The sequence below is a fragment of the Callionymus lyra genome, chromosome 1, assembly GCF_982586985.1.
Source record: "Callionymus lyra chromosome 1, fCalLyr1.hap1.1, whole genome shotgun sequence".
Taxonomy (NCBI): Eukaryota; Metazoa; Chordata; class Actinopteri; order Syngnathiformes; family Callionymidae; genus Callionymus; species Callionymus lyra.
The window spans coordinates 33,100,680-33,124,281 of record NC_141818.1 but is presented as its reverse complement, the minus strand read 5'-3'; the positions used below and the strand labels follow the sequence as shown (position 1 = coordinate 33,124,281).

The 23,602-nt window shown below is 38.4% G+C and overlaps 3 protein-coding genes across 3 annotated transcripts; all 3 read right to left on the bottom strand.

Annotated features, from left to right (window-relative positions):
- Positions 1 to 1,165: 1,165 nt before the first annotated feature.
- Positions 1,166 to 7,643, bottom strand: unc93b1 (unc-93 homolog B1, TLR signaling regulator). The gene is made up of 13 exons (XM_087803370.1): positions 7,544 to 7,643; positions 6,292 to 6,408; positions 5,964 to 6,105; positions 5,142 to 5,295; positions 4,922 to 5,083; positions 3,856 to 3,985; positions 3,671 to 3,764; positions 3,093 to 3,217; positions 2,790 to 2,972; positions 2,442 to 2,724; positions 2,261 to 2,382; positions 2,073 to 2,195; positions 1,166 to 1,523 (listed from the first exon to the last, which is right to left on the bottom strand). Exons 1-13 carry the CDS (start codon positions 7,544 to 7,546, stop codon positions 1,293 to 1,295), a joined length of 1,869 nt encoding a protein of 622 aa, XP_087659496.1. The 5' UTR covers positions 7,547 to 7,643; the 3' UTR covers positions 1,166 to 1,292.
- Positions 7,644 to 9,718: 2,075 nt separating this feature from the next.
- Positions 9,719 to 13,232, bottom strand: timm10 (translocase of inner mitochondrial membrane 10 homolog (yeast)). Its single transcript, XM_087803800.1, has 2 exons — positions 13,061 to 13,232; positions 9,719 to 10,360 (listed from the first exon to the last, which is right to left on the bottom strand). The coding sequence occupies exons 1-2, from the start codon at positions 13,129 to 13,131 to the stop codon at positions 10,165 to 10,167; spliced, it is 267 nt and encodes an 88-aa protein (XP_087659926.1). The 5' UTR covers positions 13,132 to 13,232; the 3' UTR covers positions 9,719 to 10,164.
- Positions 13,233 to 13,609: 377 nt separating this feature from the next.
- Positions 13,610 to 22,944, bottom strand: LOC148089150 (uncharacterized). Its single transcript, XM_087803295.1, has 7 exons — positions 22,883 to 22,944; positions 22,088 to 22,203; positions 21,182 to 22,011; positions 21,006 to 21,098; positions 16,845 to 17,163; positions 15,023 to 16,174; positions 13,610 to 14,168 (listed from the first exon to the last, which is right to left on the bottom strand). The coding sequence occupies exons 2-7, from the start codon at positions 22,188 to 22,190 to the stop codon at positions 13,837 to 13,839; spliced, it is 2,829 nt and encodes a 942-aa protein (XP_087659421.1). The 5' UTR covers positions 22,191 to 22,203; positions 22,883 to 22,944; the 3' UTR covers positions 13,610 to 13,836.
- Positions 22,945 to 23,602: the final 658 nt, after the last annotated feature.

The following is a 23,602-nucleotide window of genomic DNA, read 5'->3' as shown; positions in this document are numbered from 1 at the left end:
ATATTTTTCCTCTTTGTGACTCTCTGGAATCTGTATTCTTCAGTGCAAATGTGTGTTTCCGGTGATAAGTATGCTTGAAAACGTATTTGTGTATCTTACTGTTACTCTTGTTAGTGAATTGATTGTGTTTCTTTACAGTAATGTATTTAGTTAATGTTATATCTTTAACAATGTAGAACTTTTTTTCCCCATATTTATGTATACTGTTCTAGACACTTTTTGAAAATGATTCATATACTGAAGTTATATGGAGTGGAAACTACAAAATGTTTTTCATGTAATTTATTTTTATATATATGCATCAATCAGTTACGTTGTCAACCGTCAGTTGCAGATGTGAAGTTCTGCCTCATTTTAAAATACAAAGTATATTAAAAATTGTCTGACACCATGAGTAGTTGCAGCTGCACTGAAGTCTACCTTGTTAGAAAAGGTGTTTTATTTTCCTTTTTTCATCCTTATTTCACGGCCACAGCCTAAAAAAAGGACCCTTCTGGTTTTTTGAAAAAACTATCTTTTCGGTCTTACATCGGAATGCAATGGAATGAATGCAATCCAATGCAGGATTTGTTATGACATCAATTACTTTCCCCTGTTTATAATGTTTACTAAATATGATGGGAAAACTTAGGAAAAAGGAAAAAAGGCTGAGAGGCTGAAAGATTATAGTAAGCAAGGTAATTGAGTAATAACATGATACAAATAATTTAATAATATTTAGATAAAATCAATATATATATATGGAAATTATTATCAAATGGTTTATAAAGCATCAGAACCATTAACAGTTCTCAAAAACTCCACTCTGACATTATATCTGTTATTCTAGTCTAGACATTGCTCCATAGGCTTTCAGTTTACCGTTCAAACTGAATTTCTATTGTCATCACATCTCCTCTGTGGGTAGTGAAGAAAATCGCTTTTCTCGAGGTAGTCTTGTTGACAGCCATTAAAAGTCTGCTTTCTGACAGACTCTTGTCTACAAAATGATGCACGATTCTTCCAGACAAAGACAACAATTACAGAGACGCAGACAAGCAGCTTGTGTTCTTTGCACAGATCACATCGAGCGACAACAAAATAAGAAAATCAATTGCTTATTCCCTTCTCTTTTTTTTTCCAAAGCAGTTTTTGAAACAGCAAAGAAAGATGACAAAAACAGAAATGCAAGCATATCTTTATTTAAAGTTGAATTTTTACAATCGATAATGCAACATTCTTAACACACTGAAATAAAAAAAAGTCTTTCCATTAACACCTTCTTCTGTCAATTTCCTGTCGGTTCTACTTCCTCACATGGACACCCTACTGTCTGCGTCACTGACCAAGTGACCCCTCCTCCTGGCGTTGGGTGATTCAGGCCCAATAGCGTCTCCTTCCTGAATTCTTTCCTCCTCAACGCCCTGTGATCCAAGATCGTCTTCTTCATTGCCTTTGTCTTCCTCCTCTTCATCTTCTTCCCCGCTCCTCTCAGAGTCTGACTCATCGGAGTTGTAATCTTCCAGGTAGCGGTAACCTTTAACCTAGATGCATAGATAACCATCACTTGTTATTGAGTTATTAACGTTGCCTTTGTGATATATTTTTTAAAAATATATCTTTCAGCTCACGCAAAGTAACCTCGAAATCTCACTACAAATATTCAAGGATAGCTTGACGATGAAGGTAAGATTGCTTCTCTGAAGACTAATCTGAGAAAAACATTTAAAAAAGAAATGTCTTGCTGCTTATTTACAAACTTTTTGTCAAAATAAGAATAAATTAAAAGTTAGATTAGATTTAATACATGACAGATACCATTACAATCAAATCATTATTATAAATGTATTTTTGGTATCCGGCATTAAATCCTGCTCTACTAAAATACACACATTTTCACAAAAGTATACATCCACAGTATTATTCTGATGAACATCATAAAATTCTCGATCGACCAAAAGCACACTTCGAACACAGCAGCACGTCCAGAACAAAACTCTTATAAAACATTTCAGTTCCTTCTCGGCCCTGATTTTAGGGGTTGGAGCACTAAAGAGAAGAAGAACTAACTAGTCTCAACTCCATCACCTTACCTTGTGTTTTGGACGAGGGATGCGGGGGAGTCTGTGACGTTCGTTTCTGGCCAGACGTCGCTCCATCACCCAGAGGCAGTAGCACGCCAGCAGCAGAGTGGCCAGTAGGATGGAGAGTTTGGCCTGGATGAATATGGAGCATTGTCGGGACCGCCGATGAAGGATTTAAGAAAATCTTATCGACTTACTCTCATGGGTATGTTTGACCAGAGGTAGATGCCAAAAATTGAGATCGCCTGCCACCAGTGATAGATGGTGTAGACGAAGTCCAGGCGTTCTTTCTCCTCAGCGTACAGGCAGCCTAGAATGACTGAAATACACACAGGGTTGACGGCCCTGAGAAACAAATCAATCACAGCTGCCACCTACTGTTGATGCCTGTCTTGTTCAGCGCTGTGGCCATTCCCCATAACCCAGCGATCACCAGCACTGGGAGCAGGTAGTCTTCGGCATTTGGGCTTTTGGGATTTGGAGAAAAAGCCAGGAGGGTCACCAGCAGCGCTCCGTGCAGAAAGGCACCTGCTGCCATGCACGTCCATTTTGGTAAAATCAAGAGGCTGAGAGAGAGGGAGGAGAAGACGGAGCAGGAGAGGCCGTAGACGACGATTATCAGCCATAGTTCTTTGATGCCCAAAACACAAACCCCATAGTTCTGTGGATAGAGAAACAATATCAATATATGCATTTCTCCCTCATTCCCAAACATTATTTGCTTACCAAGCTGAATTCACTGACGAGAAAAGTCACTTCGAAGCCAGCGAAGATGAAGAAGGGAAACAGCAGGCGCAGACGGTAGTCTCTGAAGTGTTTAAAAGGTAACTGGAAGATATTTCCCCATCCGATGCTTCGCATATCGATCTCCTCTGTCGGACTGTATGCCGGACCACATAGCACTAAGAACTGTCAGTCAGAGCACATGTTTTTTTTTACAAAAGCTTTTAAAATAAGCATTAAAAACACTTAAACCAGACACATACACAGATGAATCACCATTGAATTTAACCAAAGTTTCATTCTTACAATGATCATTGACAGGAAGGCGAACCCCATCAGGACACTCTCCACTTGGATTAGCAGCATGGAGCGTGGCAGGTACGTCAGTAGCGTTGTGTTAAAGCCAGGAAGCACGCCTGTCACTGACGCCCCTGCAAAATATATACATATATTGTAACTTCAGTTTTTGACACTTAAAATCTGAATAAACCCTTAATAAACATTAATAAACATATCACAATATTAATGATTAAAAAAGAAACGGCACATGCCATGTCAATACATAATCAATATCAAACTATCTTTCCATTACTTTTTCAGTAATTTGGATCCTACAACTGTAATAGTAAAAAAGCGCGCTGATGACATCTTGTGGCTACTTGGTGTACTGCGAAGCATTACGATCTGTTCATTCGTTTATTGTTGTATTCCACAAGTATATGTCTTATTGTCACGCCCTGCTGTCTTATGAAACTCATGCTATATACACTATTTGAAATGCTTAAGAAAATATCTCGGTAAAAAGACAAAATAATCAAGAATGATTTTGTTTATGAATGATATGTTGTGATTCAAGTCATCCAAACAAGTGAGGTCATCTTTACCACAATGCTCGACGTGGTAGAGGACGTGGGTACTGTTTTGTAAGTGGCTGTGGAGGACGAGACGCATGGGCAGCTGTGAGAAGACCACGCACAGCTATGGGAGAAATAAAAGTAACTTGGAGTTAGTATTTATACTTTGGTGGTGTATAAAAAAAGGCGACAGCCTGATAATGAGGAACACCCACGTGAAAGATTATGTTGAAGACAGACTGGAAGATAATGATGTATCGGTGACAGCCTCCTTTTGGAAGCTTCTTCTGCTCCTGCACATGCTCATCCTTGTAGTTGACGTACTCGTAATACTGTTGTGCCATCCTGCAAGAGTTCATCCACGCAACAGCGTGTTGAGCGTGAGTCATTGTGACCTTTACGATGTGGGCTTGTACTTTCACAGTACACAAAGTCGCCATAGTGATATATGTGCCATCTTGATTCATCAATGATGGTTATTTTTAGCTGGTCCCTGATAACTTTCACTGATGTAGACAATGAGGTTAAAGTCCATGTCCTACTGTAAACATCTGTGTCCCACCAAGCTGCTAAAAAACAGTCATTTACCAATAATTATCAAATCTATTTGAAAGATCTGAATAGATGTTTAAACAATAAGCAGCTTATAGGACTGTTTAAGCATATGGGTTGATTGTATGATTATTCTCATGATGACTCTGAACTCTTAATGCTCAATATGTAAAAATTCAACATTATTGATAGTCTCTAAACTTGAATCTAGGTTTTCTGTTTTAGGACTTTTGTCCTCCTCTTTTGGCCTTTTTTTTTTTACTTTTTGCCACCCCTCAAAAAGATTTAAGTAATGATTAAAAATAAATCCTGTTATATAATATCAAAAAAAAACAAAAAAAAAGATTAAATGCAATTTAAAAAATATATGTTTGCGATGATTTTTGAATCCACAATCCTTTATTTTGGCTTGGTGGCCCCCTAGTGCCCACCACTACTATTATAAGAATGTTTTCAATTACACAACTTGCAACCTGCCTTGGCTGTCCGTGAGACCACTAGGTTTCCGTGGAAGACAAAGCGTAAAATGAACTAACAAGAGTATTACTTTCGTTTTGTAAAACACAAAAAAAAAACAATGTGGTAAGAGTTACTCTACTCTGACATCAGGGGGAGCTAGAAACAATATTTTCAATCTTACATATTGTAGCTTTAGCTAACTTTTTCATTAAAAATGCCAAGGCTAAAAAATCCATGCTGTAGAATTTACGCTTAATCTTATTTCCATACCGTATGATGTAGTTTCCTAAAGAAGCCCAAAGAGGAACAATGGCAACACCAATAGCAACAGCTGATGGAACCAAAGTGTAGTAACGCTCCCAGTAGTTGGTCGAGACAAAAAGAGCGTAGATCCCTGAAGCTAGGAACATCATCCACTTTGTACCTAGAAACCTTGGAGGAGAAAGGAAAATAAGCAAACAGAAGTTTCGACGAAGGCGGGTGTACTAACCTGATGAGAGTGGGAGTGTACAACAAACCAATGATGGGTGTAACGTTGATGCCCATTAGCATCTTTTGGTCAATGTTCTCTAACTTCAGGTTGCTGTACTTCACCTCTCTGTAGGTGGTGTCGTGATGTAAAACTAGCTGCATTTGCAGAAGTCCTTTAGCAAACACAAAACAAAACCCCCGTTAAACAATTTCATTCCACAAGGAACACAGGGAACAGAGGGAATATTTGAATCACAGTGTATTTAAAAAGTGAGAACACATCGCAACTTCTGGGCTTTAGGCCCTGCTCCAAATTTGGTCGACAATTCACCTTTCAACAGAACAATGACCCTAAGCATATGACAAAAATATAGGAAAACTTTTTTTGGACTATATCATTATGTGGTATTGTGTGTAGATTGAAAATTGAAACCCTTTTGACATGAGTCTGTAACAAAACAAAATGTAGTTTGAGGGAATGGGGTGTGTGAATACTTTCTGTATCGACTGTATGTCGTTGATAAGGACAGGAATTTTTTGTTTAACCTTTGGGTTAGTGAGTTTTAACGTTTTAATTGTCTGACTCTCACAGTAAACTCATCGCTGCAGATGCCTGTTTGAAGCGTTTCTTCTCTAATGTGAAAGTGGATCAAGGTTCATCATCAAGAGAAGGTGAAAGATCTTGTGGAAAAAATGCAACAAATGTAACATCACAGCTATTTATTACTTATGATCTTTCCTTCTCAACGATTTCAGTGGATTCAATTTAAACTGCTGGGTGAAAATGTAAGAGATGTTGTCAGAATGTGTCAGAATTGTGAGAGGTACATTAATTACTTACCTATATATACAGAGTACATAATCATGACCCCAAAACTGGCCGCGACTACGTTCTTGATCACGACAAGACGTTTTCTACGGTAGTATTTTTTTTCCTCCTCTTCCTCATTGTACTCTGCATGGGGGGCGAGAATCTCCTCCATCTGAGGAAGAGGATTAAGTACGTGAGTCATTTTTATTTTTAAAGCGCCTTTAAAAGAACCAGTGTCACAAAGCGCTTAAACTAGACAATACACAGTTAAAAATACAAAATGAAAAACCTTTAGAAGGCCAAGACAAAACAGTAGCAAAAATTATGATTACAGTAACTGATAAGTGACTGTATTTACCTGACCCGGGAGGTTGTCCACTTGCTCCACCTCATCCAGATCATTTAGGGCACCATTTACATGTTGGCCATACTCAGCTGCATCGTCAGGCACATCTTCTTTTCCTATCTCCTCCATCTGGTGATAAAATAAGTGGATGAGTGAGTCTATAAACTATGAACCACATCAGGTCTGTTTCACATTTATGTTTTTCCACTTTTAAGTAATTTTCATAATTATAAACATTAAATTAAAATCTCCTTGGATTCTGAACAATATGGGTTTTTAAACAATATCTTTTTGAGTACCTTAAATAATGTTTCAATAACATATAAATGTAAAATGGGATGGTTATCCATGTAGTAACTGGTTAACACACAACATGGTCGATAAAAACTGAAATGGTACGTTATAGGGTTGTGTTTTTTTTAACTTTAAGATTTCAGTGAATCAGTGCATAAATGCTTACTTTCTTTTCTTATCTTGTTTTTTATTAGAACCTTTACATGTATTTGCACATTGTGTTTTGCTACAAATCAAAATGATGATGATGATGATGATGATGATGATGATGATGATGATGATGATGATGATGATGATGATGATGATGATGATGATGATGATGATGATAAGTTTCATGATATAATTACAGGAGGATAAACTCATCTATAGGATGGATAGAAGTCGTAATAAGAGCTGCAAACAAAACCAAAAAGTGTGAGTGACGCATGTTTTATTTTCTTGTTAATGTAACTTCCTGTTTTCAATTCATTATTTATCCTTTCTGATAAAGGACATTAATTGAAAATAAAGGATCGAAACTTCTAATATTGCCGTTAAAGAGCGTACTTTTATCAGAATAACCTAACCTAAATAAAAGAAACCTGAAAACATTTGACTCCATGAATACGGTTTAAAGCAGTTAAATAAAAACACTAAAGTGTTGCTTTTTGGTTAATATTTTTTTAATCTAAAGCATCTTAAATGAACATAACAGTATTTACATATATAAATAGAGTACATACAAATGTAAAGTAAATCACGATAAGAGCGATGGCAAACTTTTCGAACAGTGAACGCATCACGACCAGACCCATGAACTTGAATACACTGTTCTAGTGTTATTCTAGTAACAAGGTGTGTTCGTAAAATACATAAACATGCGAATAAAGAAAAATAGTTTTCCATCCTAAATAACCTTATTCACAATGCAAAGCAAAAGGTTGTTGTTGTTTTGTTTTTTTTTACAAAAAACGAATCTGTATTAACGTACCATGTCTTGTCCCAGTGGCTCGCCTGAACGACTTGTGTAGTTGTTCTGGGTCCACTTCTCGTTTCGGTTCGACACGGGGGCGAGTTTTCTTCACTTCCTCCACAAACCTTTGTTTTTCTTAAAGCGACACGCACGTTCATTCTAGTAATACAGTACTGCGAAAGGTAACCTACAATCATAACCTATAACATTATGACCACCTCCAAGTCTCGCCTTAAAAAATCAGAAGTCTTTTCTACGTGTTTCTGATCCGCAGTGGTCAGTGGCCTACCTAAACCCTGGCTATTGTTTATAATAGATAGGGTTCGGCACCTGAGGCCGTTGACCTGTTGGTCCTCAAGATCCAGACCCAAGTCCAGTTGCCTTATTTAACTTCTGGTTGAATGAAAAGCTTCAAACAAAAATAATCATGACGTGCTAGAAAATAAAAAACTTAAATAAATAAATAACAATAGTCAGGGCTGGTCCTCCCAAAGGATCTCAAAGAATGGACACAATGGATGTTTCTCCTGTATTATGTTTGACTGGTGACAATATATTTTATTTGTCCAACATGAAGGATGAGATTAACTTATTTAATTGTTATAGTTTCTTTTGCTTGAAAAGTGACATTGCATGGTGTTTTTAATGGACCTACAATCGTGTTAAAAGGCTTAAAAACAAAATAAAATGGTCAGGATTTATCAAAAAATTACAATATTTAGAAAATTCCCAGTTAGTTATTATCTGGTGCAGTTCTTGTTCTGCGATACCTCTCCCTCACACACCTGGGGTGGATCACCCTGTCACTCCTCAGTGCAGTGAGTGTGTGTTTTGCTGGAGTTAATCTGGAGCTGTCACTAGTCTACAAAGTCCTGGACAAGTCCTCGATACAACTGGGCGTCCCCGTCTTTGATGAGTCCGACGATGGCGGAGTCGTCCGAGAACTTTTGCAGGTGGTAGGTGGGTGACAGGTGTGAGACATCTGCAGTGTACAATGTGAAGAGGAATGGAGCCAGCACTGTTCCCTGGCCCCCCCAACACACTGCAAAGTACAGTCTCGGACACACCTTCCCGGGTTCTCACATACTTTGGACAGTTGGTGAGGTAGTCCACAATCCAGCCTGCGAGGTGTGTGTCCACTCCAGACAGCTCCAGCCTGTCCCTCAGGATGTCCGACCTGATGGTGTTGAAAGCACTGCATAGGTCCAAGAAAAGGATCCCAACAGAACTTCCAGGGGACTCCAGGTGAGAAAGGATAATATGTAGAGGTAATTATGTAGTGGAACTGCTAATTTTTTTTTTTAAAAAAGCATCAATGTTTGTCACACCATGTCATCAATCCCGGAAGTCTCTATGTCCAAGGGACTCTTTGTATAAACAAAGTGGGGCGTGATTACAGCTAGCTGGAGGAGTGAAGTCATTATTTTGTCATAATGGACTCCGCTTTTGTAACTTGTTTACAGAGATTTCACAGCAACTTTATAAAGTAATAAGTTCAAAACATGGTCATGATGAGGGACTTACTGCATCTTGGAGAGGAAGACTTCAACATTTGAAACATGCAAGTCAGGAAAGTTCGGGTTTCACATCAGTTGACCTTTAAGAGAAAGTTCCAATATTTGTCTTAATACATTATTCAAACTGCTAGACGATCTTTATTACCACTGCACTGCTTATTTATTAACTCGTAATAATACAACCTTGTCAATAACTTGAGTTTAAATTAAACTTACAAATTTATCAATTGAGACTTTTGGTACAATTTAATCCTTTTGTCTGTAATGGCAATGACTATTATTTAAAGTTAAAAATGCTTCATTATCCCGATGCATGTTCAGACACTGTCAACATGAAGGATATTTGTGAGGACAAGGTTTAGAAGCCGAGTGTGCCGTTGGTTAAAGGGTCTTTTTGCATCCAAGATACTTGATTCATTACAAACTTAAGTGTGAACTTAATTCATAACGCAAATTCATAACACCACCATTTTTTTTTGTAATTGAAATGGCTTTAATTTTACTATAAAACAAAACAACATTAGACAGTACTGTATAAATAGAAGTAGCTAAAGAAGAATCCATCAACTCCTAGTAAACTGATCGGATTCAAGAAGACGTTTCTAGGCACCAACTTTAATGACATCAAAGGAAAAAAAGACGATAAACGATGGAATATTAATAATAAAGAAGTAACTTGAGGTAACTTTCTTACTTTATTCAGACTTGTAGTTGATACGTTTGAGAAGTAGATCAGTGCTTCTTCCCCACAGTTAAAAATCCAGACATGAATCATAAACAATTTCTCCCACACATGATGTATAACTAGATCCAGGAGATGTTGACCTGTAGACAGGATGGAGGAAAGTCAATCGGATCCGAGACAGAAACATAATACATCGAGGCTAAAACTCTTAGATACACAGCGAGTCGTTTTTGTCTTCTTGTACTTCCACCTTGTCGTCCTCTGTCAAAGAGGATTTCAAATGTTGAGTTAGTGGAGGTGCCTTCTTCATTGCTTCAACCCTTAAACTTTTTACGTTCATGCATGTATCCACAGCCGCCTCCGTTATTTAAAAAAAAAAAAAACTTCAGTCCCAGTGTAAGAAACTGCAACTTCAATCCGACACAGTCACAGGTGTGTTATTCGCTCCCAGCTGCCGCTTTCCTCATCATATCCTCGTCCTGGACTGAAAGCTCAGTCAGTTTGCGCCCAAGCCTCTCGTGGAGGTCCAGGTACTTGGCGACACAGCGGTCCAGACACACCGACTCGCCCTTGCTCAGCTCGGCCTCCTTGTAGTATGGCGGCACACATTTCCTGTGGCAGGCGTTTGTCATTCTGAAGCAAACGGAGACGATACATGTCAATTCCACAATTTACTCTAGGACGCGTCTCAAAGTCAAAGCCTGGCAAATCTTGTGACATTTAAAGATCCCATAGTTTAGTATGAAGAAAAAATATTTTCTAGGTCAACAACAAGGAGGAAGGAAAGCAAATTTATGGGAGAACAAAAAGAGAGAATTTTGATAGATCAAGCCCCTATTGATAATTTCAGAATCACACTTCCTGTAACAGACACATTTTAAAAATGATTTCCCTGTAACAGACAAATCTATCCATCTATCTAACTATCTAACAATTGTGTCTAGTAACAGACACACCACATTTTTACTATAGTATATATATTTTTTTAATTTAAAATTAACATGCAAATATTAACGTCAATTGTTCTTTTTTATTTTTTACTAAAACTACACGTCCGGCCGCTTGACTAAAGTCGAGAGGATGCAGTCGACTCCAGCTGCTTTTAAAGCTGAATTTGGGACATTTTGATTTCAAAAACTTTGTCAAAAGTCTTTCAATTCTTCGACACCTGAGAAAATTACTAAAGTAATACTATAGATATAATTTTTGTTCCTACAGTATCGCAATATATGGTATCGTTACCCCTGTGCTGTCATCTTATAGCCAGATTCTTGCCAATAAACACCCCAACAAACTATATCCTGAATGTCTCTAGTATCATGAAATACTTGGAGTTGAATGGATTTGACACAATGGCATCGAGGAAACTTTTGGAAGATGAATTTGACAATCTTAACATTATCCAAACATGACTATACCTGCATGCTTGTTGACATCTAAAAGAGGAAGCAGGCAAAAATGAGGGTAAAGATGCAAGATGTTACCTTGAACATCATTTAGTGATCGAGACTATATGGCCACATTGTCTGACTGCCTTTGGTTTCCAACTTCTGCTTTCACAATTGCATGGAAAGACAACATCTTCTTTTTAGTTTCTGTCCTCCCACCTGCAAAGGCTGATCCCATCATCTGTTTCAACTTTTTAAAAAAGGGTAATGAGAATTAGAAAACCATTTTAAAAATCTAGTCTTTTACTTTAGGCCAAACTTGTGCAATGCATTTTAATAAACCATCAAAAACAGATGAATACTCCTAATTTTGGAGGCACAAGTGTACTTTTATTATTCGTTTAAATTCGTTTTATTATCGTGTTAAAAAATGACTGGTTTAGGTTTCAAATTTCCAAAATTAGAAAGTTTTAATTTTTGATATTCCTGTGAATTTTTTTTTTATTTTTACTATAAACAATAATTCTTATGCTTGTTAAAGATACACACTCCTATTGTGGCCTTGTTAATGTGTGGGTAGCTTAATCTTTAATGAATGTGCTGATTAAAGTGTCTCTTAAATTGTTCTATTATACTCATCAGTATGTTTCTTTCTGCACAAAACTCTCATTTAATAAAGATATTTACATTAGAAAAAAATGCTTAAGCCCAGCCCACTTAACATGCGCTGTTTTGCCTGAGAAGTCTCGTCCAAGCAACCACGTCCACTCTGCTCTGATTGGTCACAAAAAACAATTTGCATTCAAGGATTCACATGAATTTCAAACTCACCCCTGAAACTCCAGTTTTGTACATTAAAAACGAATAATAAAAATAAGGTTTGCTGCTTAATGTACACATTACAAAAACACCTAAAGGCAGAAGTAACTCTCACCATGTTTACATAAATATTTATTTTGTTTCATGATTAACATGTAGGTACTTCACTGATTTAGGGCTTCTAGGGGAGGACATTTCACCAGAGTGATGTCAGAATGTTTAATTGAAACCGTAATCTCGTTTGGCGAGATTTCAGACGGGAGAGAACTTTATTAAGTAATAACTTCAAAACGGAGCAACGTCATGATGAATGACCGACTGCATTTTGAAGAGGACGACTTCAACATTTACATGTGTGAAAAAGTCAGGAGAGTTGGGTTTTCACATTAGGTGCCCTTTAAGTAGTTTGTTCATTAAAATTGAGATTGATTTAATACAATACAATATAATTAATCAGTAATTAATTGTTATCAGCACGATTCAAACCCTTGTTTCCTGGAGCATCATTTAGGCAACAACCTGAGAATTTATGATCATAAACAAAGAACACAAATGAAACCAAACCAACATTTGTAAACACAGGGCGCCATCTAAAGGACGTTGGATCAATGCAACTCCAAGCAGCTTTAAAGTAACAAACAAAATGTGTTTTTGTGACTCAATGCTTCAAAATAGTTTATAGAAATAAGGCACATGTTCTTTTGAATCACTGGTTTATCTTTTAAAGTACATGGGCAATAAAAGCAACTACTAAAATTGGGAAGATTTATATTAACGAATTAAGTGCTGCCATTAGGGATCGGGTTTAGAAATGTGGTTAAAAAACACATAAAACAGCCATTAAAAACATTCCCATGTCAAAAAAGAGCTGTCGGAAATTATTTCATGGACTACGGCAAAAGAAGACACGAATAAACACGTAGAAAATATAATGAATGGAAGGAGGACTGGGAAGGTTCATTGAATCGATCAAGGACACTTGACAAGAGTGATCCAGATAGAACTGGAAGGCTAAAGCTGCTGCAGCCACATGACATCGAAGCGATACCATTTATACTCTTAAAACAAAGAGGTCCAAACAACACTATTAGAACATGACAGGTTATAGCGTGGTTAGCTTTTTTACCGGTTATACACGTCAGCCATCATTTCCACCTCCAGTTCTGCCGCCAGCTGCTGCGCCTTCATGGGATCCATGTTCGAAAGTCTTTAAACCCGCCTAGGACCTTTATAAAACGAAAGTATTTGGGTTATAAAGCTTAACTAGTAGAGACCACACGGCTGCCGTAACCTTCAAATACACAGCCGTGCACGTGTGACTGTCGCTTCCTGTTACGCTGTTGGTGTCAATAAAGTTGTATCCAAAGCACAATTGGCTAGCGCTCCCCCTAGTGTACGTTATATGAATTACAACCTAACCCCCCACTGAAAACCTAACCTTTTCCAACTCAAGGGCCACTTTTAAGTCTCAAAAACCATTGCGGCCCACCTCCGACCCCATAAATACGAAGGAATTATAATGCATTGTCATTTCCTTGTCACCTGTATAATACTCAAAGGATAAAACAATACAATGAAAAGAATATTGGAAAATGTTTAATATCCTTTTAAACTAAACGTGTCTCAGTTACATGTACAAGTCTGCCTTTATTAAAGTTTGAGGACCACACAAAGTGAACTTATCAATGTTCAAGCAGAGATGCAAAATAAAAATTAAAGCTTGATTTTAAAAATGATTTATATTCTGAAAGACACATTGTTGACTTAACATTATAACTGAATTTTATTAACTCTGAAACACAACCATTATTTTACCTGATTATAAATATCGAATCCTTCTTATTTACCTGCAGGTAAACTACTGAACTTAAACAACATGTTCTTAACTGGCAATGTAATGAATTATTGTGAATCATCTCCTGTGACGTTGACCTCTTCATCCTCTTCATCCGTGTGAGAAATATTCGGCAGATTAATTTTCACACACCCAGGGACAGAAGGTTCTTGGTCGGGTGATTGACACACAACATCCACATCACTCTCCTCATTTTCCTCCTGAGGGTGTAGATCTGAACTCATACAATTCATATTCTCTCCTTCAAAAGGACCTCCTGGGTTTACAGAAAACAGACGGGTGTCTGATGCAGAAGTGGACCCCATGGTTGAAGACTCCAGCAGCTCCACCTTGGATGCATCTTGATGTTTGGACAATGGAAGTGTTTGAGACAGTAAATCTGTGATGATTAAAAATAAATAAATCAGTGAGAGTGGCAAACCTATTTTGAGCTAAAAATATAGTAAAATTGAATTTGGTAGATGCAAAGACAGAAGGGACTTTTTAAGGGTTTAAGAACTGCTACGCAAATTTGCTTTTACAAAGTGTTAAATAAATTGAACTGATAATATCAGAATATTCATTATTCATTATTAAAAAAGCAATTGAGCAAACAAAAAAAATCCTTTATGAATCGTTCATTAAAGAGTACGATTAAAACAATATCTGTCAGAAATAGTAGTTCATCAATTTAACAACTTTTAGTGCTTAACATTTGAATTTTGACATAAAATACTACGACAGTAGTGAGAGGCTGAAAAAAAAAGAAGCATTAATATTAAAAGGAAAACCAGTTACAATATAAAAAGAAGTGCATCCATATCAATGTGTTTTGGGTTGTATTATATTTCATTTTTAAATACACTATCATTCAAGATTCTGAATAAAAATGTGAAGATCTTTGAATTAAATAAAACAAAGGGATATGATATCAATTTACTGACTGCAAATAACCTATTCATTAAAACAATTAAGATTTAAAAGCTACTGTTAAACATCAATTTTTCATCTCATAAAAAAAGAAAACTGGAAAAGTATAATTAAATCTGGAAACAGTTTCCTTGGAACTTACCTGCTGTTATTTCTGGACAAAAACATTGAATAAGATGATTAGAATTGAGAAGGAGAATAGTGAGTTTTGACGATTTACAAATTCCTGCAACGTTTTAGTTTTGACAAGTCCCGATAAACTTGAATTAAAGCAATCGATTTTAGATGGAAATGTTGGACCCAACAAGAAAACAATCTTTGTACCTTGACCTGGAAGCTCTTCCGAGTTGTCACGACAACAGGCTGATGGACTTGTAGGATTGCGTCGTTGCGGTCCATAAACATCAATTACATGAATTATATCATTTTGATTTTCATCTTGTGGAATACGAGTAAATTCCTCCGTCACTCCTCCGTCAAGTTCATGACTGTGTTTTTGGCTTTCATCCATATAGTCAGAGTTTTTGCATTTCCCTTCCGTCTTTTTCTCACCTTTTATAAACTTTTGGTATTTATTACGAGTCACAATCTGTTTGGTCGCCTCCCTTTCTCCAAGCGCAATGATGTTACAGTCGTTTATCTCGACTCTTCTGCTCGCATCTTTACAACTTCTCTCGCTGACTGCTGGTGTGGAGTCGGCTGCAGAGGTCGGAGCAGTATGACGGCGCTGCTTTAGCTGGACTTTGCCCTTCATTCTTAATACTTTCCCCGGAGTCTGTGTGGATTGTTTTCCCTCCAGCAGTGGACAAGTTCTAACCTTTGATCGGTCAGTCTCATATTCTCTAACGTCCTGCTCATTGACAGCTGTCGTCTGATTAGATTTCTCTCCATATTTTAATGCAGTCTCATCTTTGTTTGATCCCATTTTATGGCTCCAAGTGTTTTGATTAGTCGTTTCTTTCCTTTTTCGTTTTACTACTTTGTTGTCTGTGGCCCCGCCTCTTTTTAGCTTTATTGGTCGACTTGTTGCTCCCGTCTGGCTGGCGCTTGTACTTTTCCTTGAGCTAGTAACTGATTTTGGAAGTTCTAAACAGCCAGCTGACCCGTGTCCCAAACCTGAGTGAGCAGCGACACAACTGGGGTCTTCTGAAGAAGGCTGGTGTTGAAACCAGGGTTGAGGCAAATCCTGAGGTGGTGGTTCGGCTTCTGGACTTAGTGAATGTATCGGTGAGAGGCAGGGGAGATGCTGCAACTTGGGCAGTGGAAGTAAAGCAAAACAGTCCTTATTTGCACAGTCAAGATGTTCGTAATGATCTTCTTGTGAATAAAGTTCCTGGAATCCCGGGGAGTATGGTTTTATCCCTTCATGCTCACAATAAGATGCGTCTTTTGTGTAAGCACTTTTCGGGCATTGTCCATTTGACAGGCTTGGCTGCTGCAGGCTCTCGTCCTGAGGTTTGTTAGGCTCGCTCTGAGCTGCAAGAGAAACATTAATAGTGAGAAGTGATTGATAACAAACAGTTGAAGGTACTTGTTGTTAACATATACAAGTACATTTACAAGTGGTTTGCTATCGAAATCGATTAACTCATTAACATTAACTTTTGTTTTATTAAATGTCATTTTTGTCTTGTTTTATTGTATTCATGGTTGATATGACATTTTATGTTAATGTCCTTTGTTTATTGTAATCTATTTTCATTTATATTATTTTATTCACCCACCAATAATTTTTGTGTTGTGTTTACAACACTGCCAATAAAAGTTTCTGATTCTTAATACAGGGCATTATCAGGCATAATAAACCTCTTCCTTATAGATAGGGTAGGTCATTTCACATCGTGGATGGAGCAACTCTTAAAACGAAGAAGGGTATAAAATATTAAGTATTTCAGTAATTAAGTATTGGCTAATGTCTTATTTTTGCATCATTTCACCATTTACTCACGAAAAAAATTCCCTTTATCTAAAGCAAGGGATAAGATATTCCTTCATATTTTACGTTAATTGCAAAAATATATTAAGCTGTTTAAAGAAAATAATAGAACTCTTTGTTTAACCAAAAGATGGTAATTATTTGTGTCAAACAGTTAAAAAACAACTATTTCCCCCCCCGGCTGAATAAGATTAATAGATACCCATCTACCTTTTTCTCCAGCTAAGCAGCTTTCAGTCAGAGAATCCTTGTTATAGTGGGTGGCATCCCGTCCTCTAATTTGGTCGGAGCATGTGTACTCTCCATGGTTCTGCTGAAGGCAACTCGACCTCTTACTATCCGACTCCAAGTTAGGAAGGATGTCAAGGCCCATCATGATGTCTTCAAGTAGCTTTTCTATCTGCTCCTCTGTTTCAGCAGAGTCTTGAAGCTGATCCTCTGCTGCTGCCGACGGGTCATTTTTGTTGGATGTAGGTGAAAACCAGACGCCTGGCGGTTCAATCGGTGGACTTCTAGGCTTGGAACTGTCCTTGAAAAATAACAACACATTCAATGAATAGTCTCGTTCTTCTGCCCACAACCATTTTGCCACTCTGTTGTCCCCATAGTACATTCAGACTTCAACTTAGAGGTCATCGATTACGTTGTCGGGTTTGATTTAACCATGTTCAGCCAGATGGTGCAACTAACATACATTAGTCTGTAAGTAGATTCTGATCCACAGACCTCAGAGCCCGAGCTGGGGTGTAAGGCTGGATCAGATCAGTGATGTAAGGAGGAGCCTGACCATGAATAGATCTGAAAGTAAGAACCAGAATTTTAAAGTTGATCCTGAAAGAAACTGGAAGCCAGTGAAGAGTTTTAAGGACCGGAGAAATGTGAGTTCTTCTGCTTGAGCGGGTCAGAATTCTCGCTGCAGAGTTCTGAATCAACTGCAGACGAGACAGCTCCTTCTTGTTAAGACATGAAAACAAACTGTTACAATAGTCCAGACGAGAAACGCATGGATTACAAGCTCCAGATCATGTTCCGACAACATTTTCCTAAGTTTAGAGATTTTTCTCAGTTGAAGGAAACAGTTTCTGGTCAGTTTTCTGCAATGTCGAACAAGAGACATGTCTTTATCAAATACAACACCTAGGTTTCTCAAGCTCAGTTTGACAGACTGACCTAAGCCACCCAAGTACTGACTCAACCCTGGAATCTTCATCATCAGGAGCAATCACCAGTGTTTCAGTTTTGTCCACATTTAGATGTAGAGTGTTTTCACTCAGCCATTGTTTGATTTCTAGCAAACAATTGACTAAGCTGTTCAGCCTCTGGGGCTCAGTTGGATCAAAAGAGCAGTAGAGCTGGATGTCATCAGCAAAAATGTGATAAGAAACATCTGGAAATCTCTGAATGATTTTACCGAGGGAAATCAAGTACAGCAAAAACAATAAAGGACCCAGAACAGAACCTTGAGGGACTCCACACAACAGATCTGCCGATTCAGACCTCATTTGATTGGCAGATACACTAAAACTGCGCCCAGAAAGGTAAGATGAGAACCATTCTAACACAGACCCAGACAGTCCCACTTCATCCCTCAGTCTTCTCAGCAGGATCTGGTGATCAACTGTGTCAAAGGCTGAGGACAGATCCAAGAGAACCAGAACAGTGAATTTACCAGAGTCAGCCGACATCATGATGTCACTGGACACTTTCAATAAAGCTGTCTCCGTAGAGTGATGTTTACGGAAGCCAGACTGAAACTTCTCATGGATGTCGCTCTGATCCAGGAACAAAGACAGCTGCTCAGACACCACCTTCTCCAAGATCTTGGACAAGAAAGGGAGCTTAGAAATAGGCCTGAAATTACTGAGGTCAGTTGGGTCTAAGCCTGGTTTTTTGAGCAGAGGCTCCACAATGGCATGTTTAAATGCATTGGGAAAAACCCCTGTGGAAAGGGAGAGGTTCACCATATTGGTAACCCAGGGGCCAATTACATCAAATACTTTGATAAACAGCCTACAAGGAAGGACGTCATCTGAGCAAGAGGAGGGTGTCATCTTGTTCACTAGTGCCGAAATATCACCCACAGATACAGCAGTGAAGGAGGACCAAGAGGAGGAGAGGGGCTCAGAGACAGTAGGGGTTCCAAACAAAGGGGGAGAGATTTTCTCTTTGATCAATTTAATTTTGTCAATGAAAAATCTCAACAATGCATTGCTGTCAGCTTCACAGAAGACAGGCGTGATTTGAGGAGCAGGAGACACGAGAGAATTAATCGTGTCAAACAAAAATTTGGGGTTTTTCCTATTTGCTGCTACCAGTTTTCTGATGTAATCAGATCTAGCAGTTTCTACCATCTCATTGTAAGAAGTCATCAGATCCCTGAGGTGAAGTCTATGCACCTCAAGTTTAGTGGACTTCCAGAGACGCTCAGTCTTTCGACAAAGTCTCTTCAGACTCAGGAGATCTTCATTTGTCCAAGGGCACCGTTTTTTCTGAATTTTCAAGTTCGATTTAACAGGTGCCACTTGATCCAGTATTTCAACACAATGATCAGTGAAACAGTGAATCAAACTGTCCACGTCTGGGCAGTCATCAAAGGAAAGACGGTCAAACATAGCAGAAAAACTGTCTGCAGTATCGGCTGAGATGACACGCCTCTGAGACCTAACTTTCAAAGGCTTAGGTTCAGGGATGAAGTCCAGGTTAAACAAGACAAGATAATGATCACTCAGATGGACATCATGTACAGATACATTAGAAATGTCCAGGCCAAGAGTAAAAACTAAGTCTAAAATGTGGCCTTTTTGATGAGTGGGTTCAGAAACATGTTGCTCAAAATTAAAGGCTTCTGTTAAAGTTAAAAGTTCTTTAGCAGAACAAGATGTGACGTCATCAACATGAAGATTAAAGTCTCCAAGAATAAGGACAGATTCCATTTGAATAATGGAAGATAAGAAGTCACTAAAGTCTTTCAAGAACACCGCCGCAGGACCAGGCGGGCGGTAGATTGACACACAATAGAAAGGTCTTGTTAGAACCAACCAAGATCATCTGAGATTCAAAAGAAGTGAATTCCTGTGTCTGAATCACTTTGCAAGAACAACTCTCCCTAAAAACAGTAGCAAGACCTCCTCCACGACCAGAGAGGCGAGGCTTCCCCAGGACAGCGCTCCCTACTGGACAGAGTTCGTTCAGATGAATAAACTCTTCCTCTCTCTGCCAAGTCTCAGAAAGACATAATAAATCCAAATTAACTCTTGTGAAAAGATCATTAAGAATAAAGGATTTATTAGTAATGGAGCGAACATTAAGAAGTCCCACATTCAGCACCGATGACGTCACTGACGACGCCGCGTCGCTGACAGGCGCGCAGAGCGGGATCTTTTGAAGCGAACAGCGGTCACGTGGGTACCAGCTGTCACTGAAGTTCAACTCGGTATTAAAAGCCGAATTAAAGAGAGGAAATGAAAAAATCTTATCACCTTTCGTTGAGGTCTGGACAGACGGCAGCGCTGATGTGTCGTCATACTCTGCAGCGAGAGGAATGTCGATCAAACATCGATGACGTCCGATGACGTCAGAGTTGTTCCGAGTGATCGCGACTGCACGTCTCATCCTGACCTGAACTCCAGACCGACTCGATCGCTTGTGGAAATCGCCCGGTACCCGAGAGATCAAACGATATTCCACAGAGTCCGAGTCGATGAGAAGCGGAGCCGGAAACATATTCACCGGACGTTGATAACGGTCGCGGTTATAATCCTCCATCGACTCTCTGATGTTGAAAAGAGCATCACGATCATAGATCCGAGATGCTTGAGACATATCTTAAGTGATATGAGCATAATATCCGGACAAGTAGTCGTTATAGCCACTGTTTTGGGCAATTATTGCAGGAGCTCACGTTCAAGCAGCCGATCAAAGGCTCACCGGAAGCGGTCATTCTTTGACTCATTCCAGACTGCAACAACATGTTGCAGTCTGGAATGAGTTAACACATCATGAATCATCATTTCGACAACATTGTTACGCAACATTAAGGGGAAAAACCCTAATGCAAAAAGAATGTACATTTTTAAAGGCATTTTCACTCCAGACTCAAATCAGATTAAGTCTCTACTTGTTAGTTTTGTTTAATCCTTTCCCTTTGAATATTATTTGGGTATTGTATTTATAAGGAGGAAACTTTCATCATATATCAGTAGAAATGTATACAATTTTCAGTGAACCTGATTGAATAACTCGGCAACAATGTTTTTCAGCTTTTGGTCGATTAAAAATTGTTTTTTAAATAAGCTTGCAAGTATTTACAAACATAATAAAACACAATCAGTATCCACTTTTCGATTCAGGAAAACATGGCTTTAAGCTAACCTGTGGCTCAGAGTTAAGAGCAGATATTCCATCCAAGTTGTGTAAGCTCACCACTTCCCACACACCCCCACGTGTCTTCCTCCTTAGCTTCACCTGCAAAAGAAAAAAAGAAAGAAAAAAAAAAGATAGACATAACACCAACAGTGTAATTTATGCAATCGTTATTTTTAATTCACCTTGAAAGAAAATCTCCGGGTATCCATTTGCTTCATCCTTGTCAGGTTCTTTCTTCCGACTTTAATATTTGGAAGGAGCTTGATCACTGAGCTCCCTGTTTCAACTTCAGACGATGTCTGAAGTGGATTGACAGTTGTCTTTGATGACAAATTCTGTTTCCGAGCTTCCTCGCCTTGAACGCATTCCGCAGATTGACGTTGGCGTCTGTGAGGGCTTGAGGAGTTGTACGAGGCATTAAGTGAGAGAGTCGGGGCTAATGGTTCTGAAGTCGACGTGGACTCATTCCTGCTGTTGCGTTTGACTAAATGTTGGTCTGAGACACTTTGGGCAGTAGAGCAGATGGAGTTTAGTGTTTGATGAATAAAAGGTGCATCTTCATCCACAGCAGTTGTCTGGGTCCCAAAACTGCGCTTTTTCAATAAGGAATGTGTTCCACATTGATGGCACGTATTTCCCACTTGTACTTCTGCATCACGATTTCTCTTGCCCTCATCCCAATGGCTTGGCGATGGAGTATTAACACAATACTTTTCACAATGTACATAGTTCTCCCACTTTTCCCCTCTCGGGTTAGAGTAATCTTCTTTTAGAATAGTTAATCCAAACTGACTTGCAGCTGCCAAAACGTCGCTTTTCTCAGTGCTTCCTATTACCTCGATTTTACCAGAATACAGCAGACCCACAAGCTTCAGCAAGGTAGAGGCTCTGATGGACTGGATTTGAAGCTGTCGCTTGTGGCCAAAGGGAGGCGGCGCAGTGGCCGACAGTCGCTCTGACAGGTATGGGCTGAGCGCCGCCAGAACACAACTGTGGGCCGGGACCGAGATTCCTTGAACACCAGTAAAATAAAAATGTAAAAAGAAAGCATTTTCACACATTATGAAATCTGTCTGAGATGTTTCTACCATCAGTTTGGAGCAAGGTATCACAGAATTTAAGGTCCCTCTGTTGTCTCTGTAGCTGATCCAGAAGCTTAATTTCACGACCGTCCAGTCGGAACATCTGCATGTCTACCAAGGCACTGGAAGGGACAGATGGTAGGAGAGGAAGTTAAATATACACTCAGCACGTTTATTTATGCATGAATTGGGATGTGTAGCATCCAATACTATACGAAATCTCAAGATCTATTCTTCATCACTGTTTCTAAGTAGAAAATCTAACACACCAATAAACTATGTACAAGAGCAATACAATACTAGCATGTATCATTTTATTATTATCCGGGTGTGCTTTTATTTTTTTAAAAAAAGGAAAAAAAAGTATTATTTCTCGATTAAGTTTGACACATGTGATCATTAAATAAATAAAGTACATGTTTAAGTGAATCAACACAACAAAAATCACCGAATTATATGTGCAATAACACGTTGAACATTTCAATTCAACACATGGTCTCAATTAGCGTCTCAAATGTTAGCAAATTAGCACCAGATTAACAAATGATGCGCAGGCGCAACATTTTTTTTTTTTTAATCTACAAGCTATATTGTTAGCAACGTGACAATAAAAAGCGGCTGTTTTTGCCTTTTAAGTAATTCTACGTTTGTCGTACTTTCCATGGCAGTGTTGAAACGGACTTAAGTTAACTTGTAACGGGTTTTTAATTTACGTAATAAATTTAGCGAATTAAAAAACAAACATATGGTTGGTTGGTTAATAAGGCGTTTGAGGCACAAGTCAATGGAAGTTTAACATACCTTTATGTTGTGGTAGTAGCTCGAAACGTTTGGTTTTCTGAAGCAGTTTCTGTGGAATTAGCTGACAAACTTCATCAGTGTTCGAGCACTAAGTTCTTTGAAGTCATAATGGCGACCCCTAGCGGTTCTAATACGAGAGCGTTATTTGAAAGAACACCGGAAATCGAAAGCTTTCATGACAGTTAGCTTATCTAGATCACGTGACGTGACAGAGCTCAAACCATTTTAGATAGTACCAGTAAATTACTTTTTTTTTTAGATGATAAAGAGGTGGATTCTCGAGAAATACTGCGAATAATTAAAAATAACCCAAGTGAAAATAAGTTTAAATTATAATTGACGGTATGTTTATCCCACAAAAGTATTCTTTAAGTGAATTGTTGCAGTAATAAAGGTTTATTAAGCGCCTAATGATTTAAATCATTGAAATGAGTAGATTTTGCAGCCTAAAATCTGGAGAAAGAAACACGTTCATGTTCTCAACCAAACAGCAATTGCATTGCAATTCATTTGTTTGCAGTACATCCTTTGGAAATTACAACTAAAATCATTTGATTTGGGTAATCATGAATGAGTTTCTTGGACAACTATACTAGAATTTTTAACTACTCTTCCCTCGCAAACTTCACCAGGTCTTACAGATTCGAGGGATGCTGTCTTGCAACTGCTATTTTTTTTGTAATCCCTCAAAAAGTGTTCTAAGAGAATGACCCAAAGAGT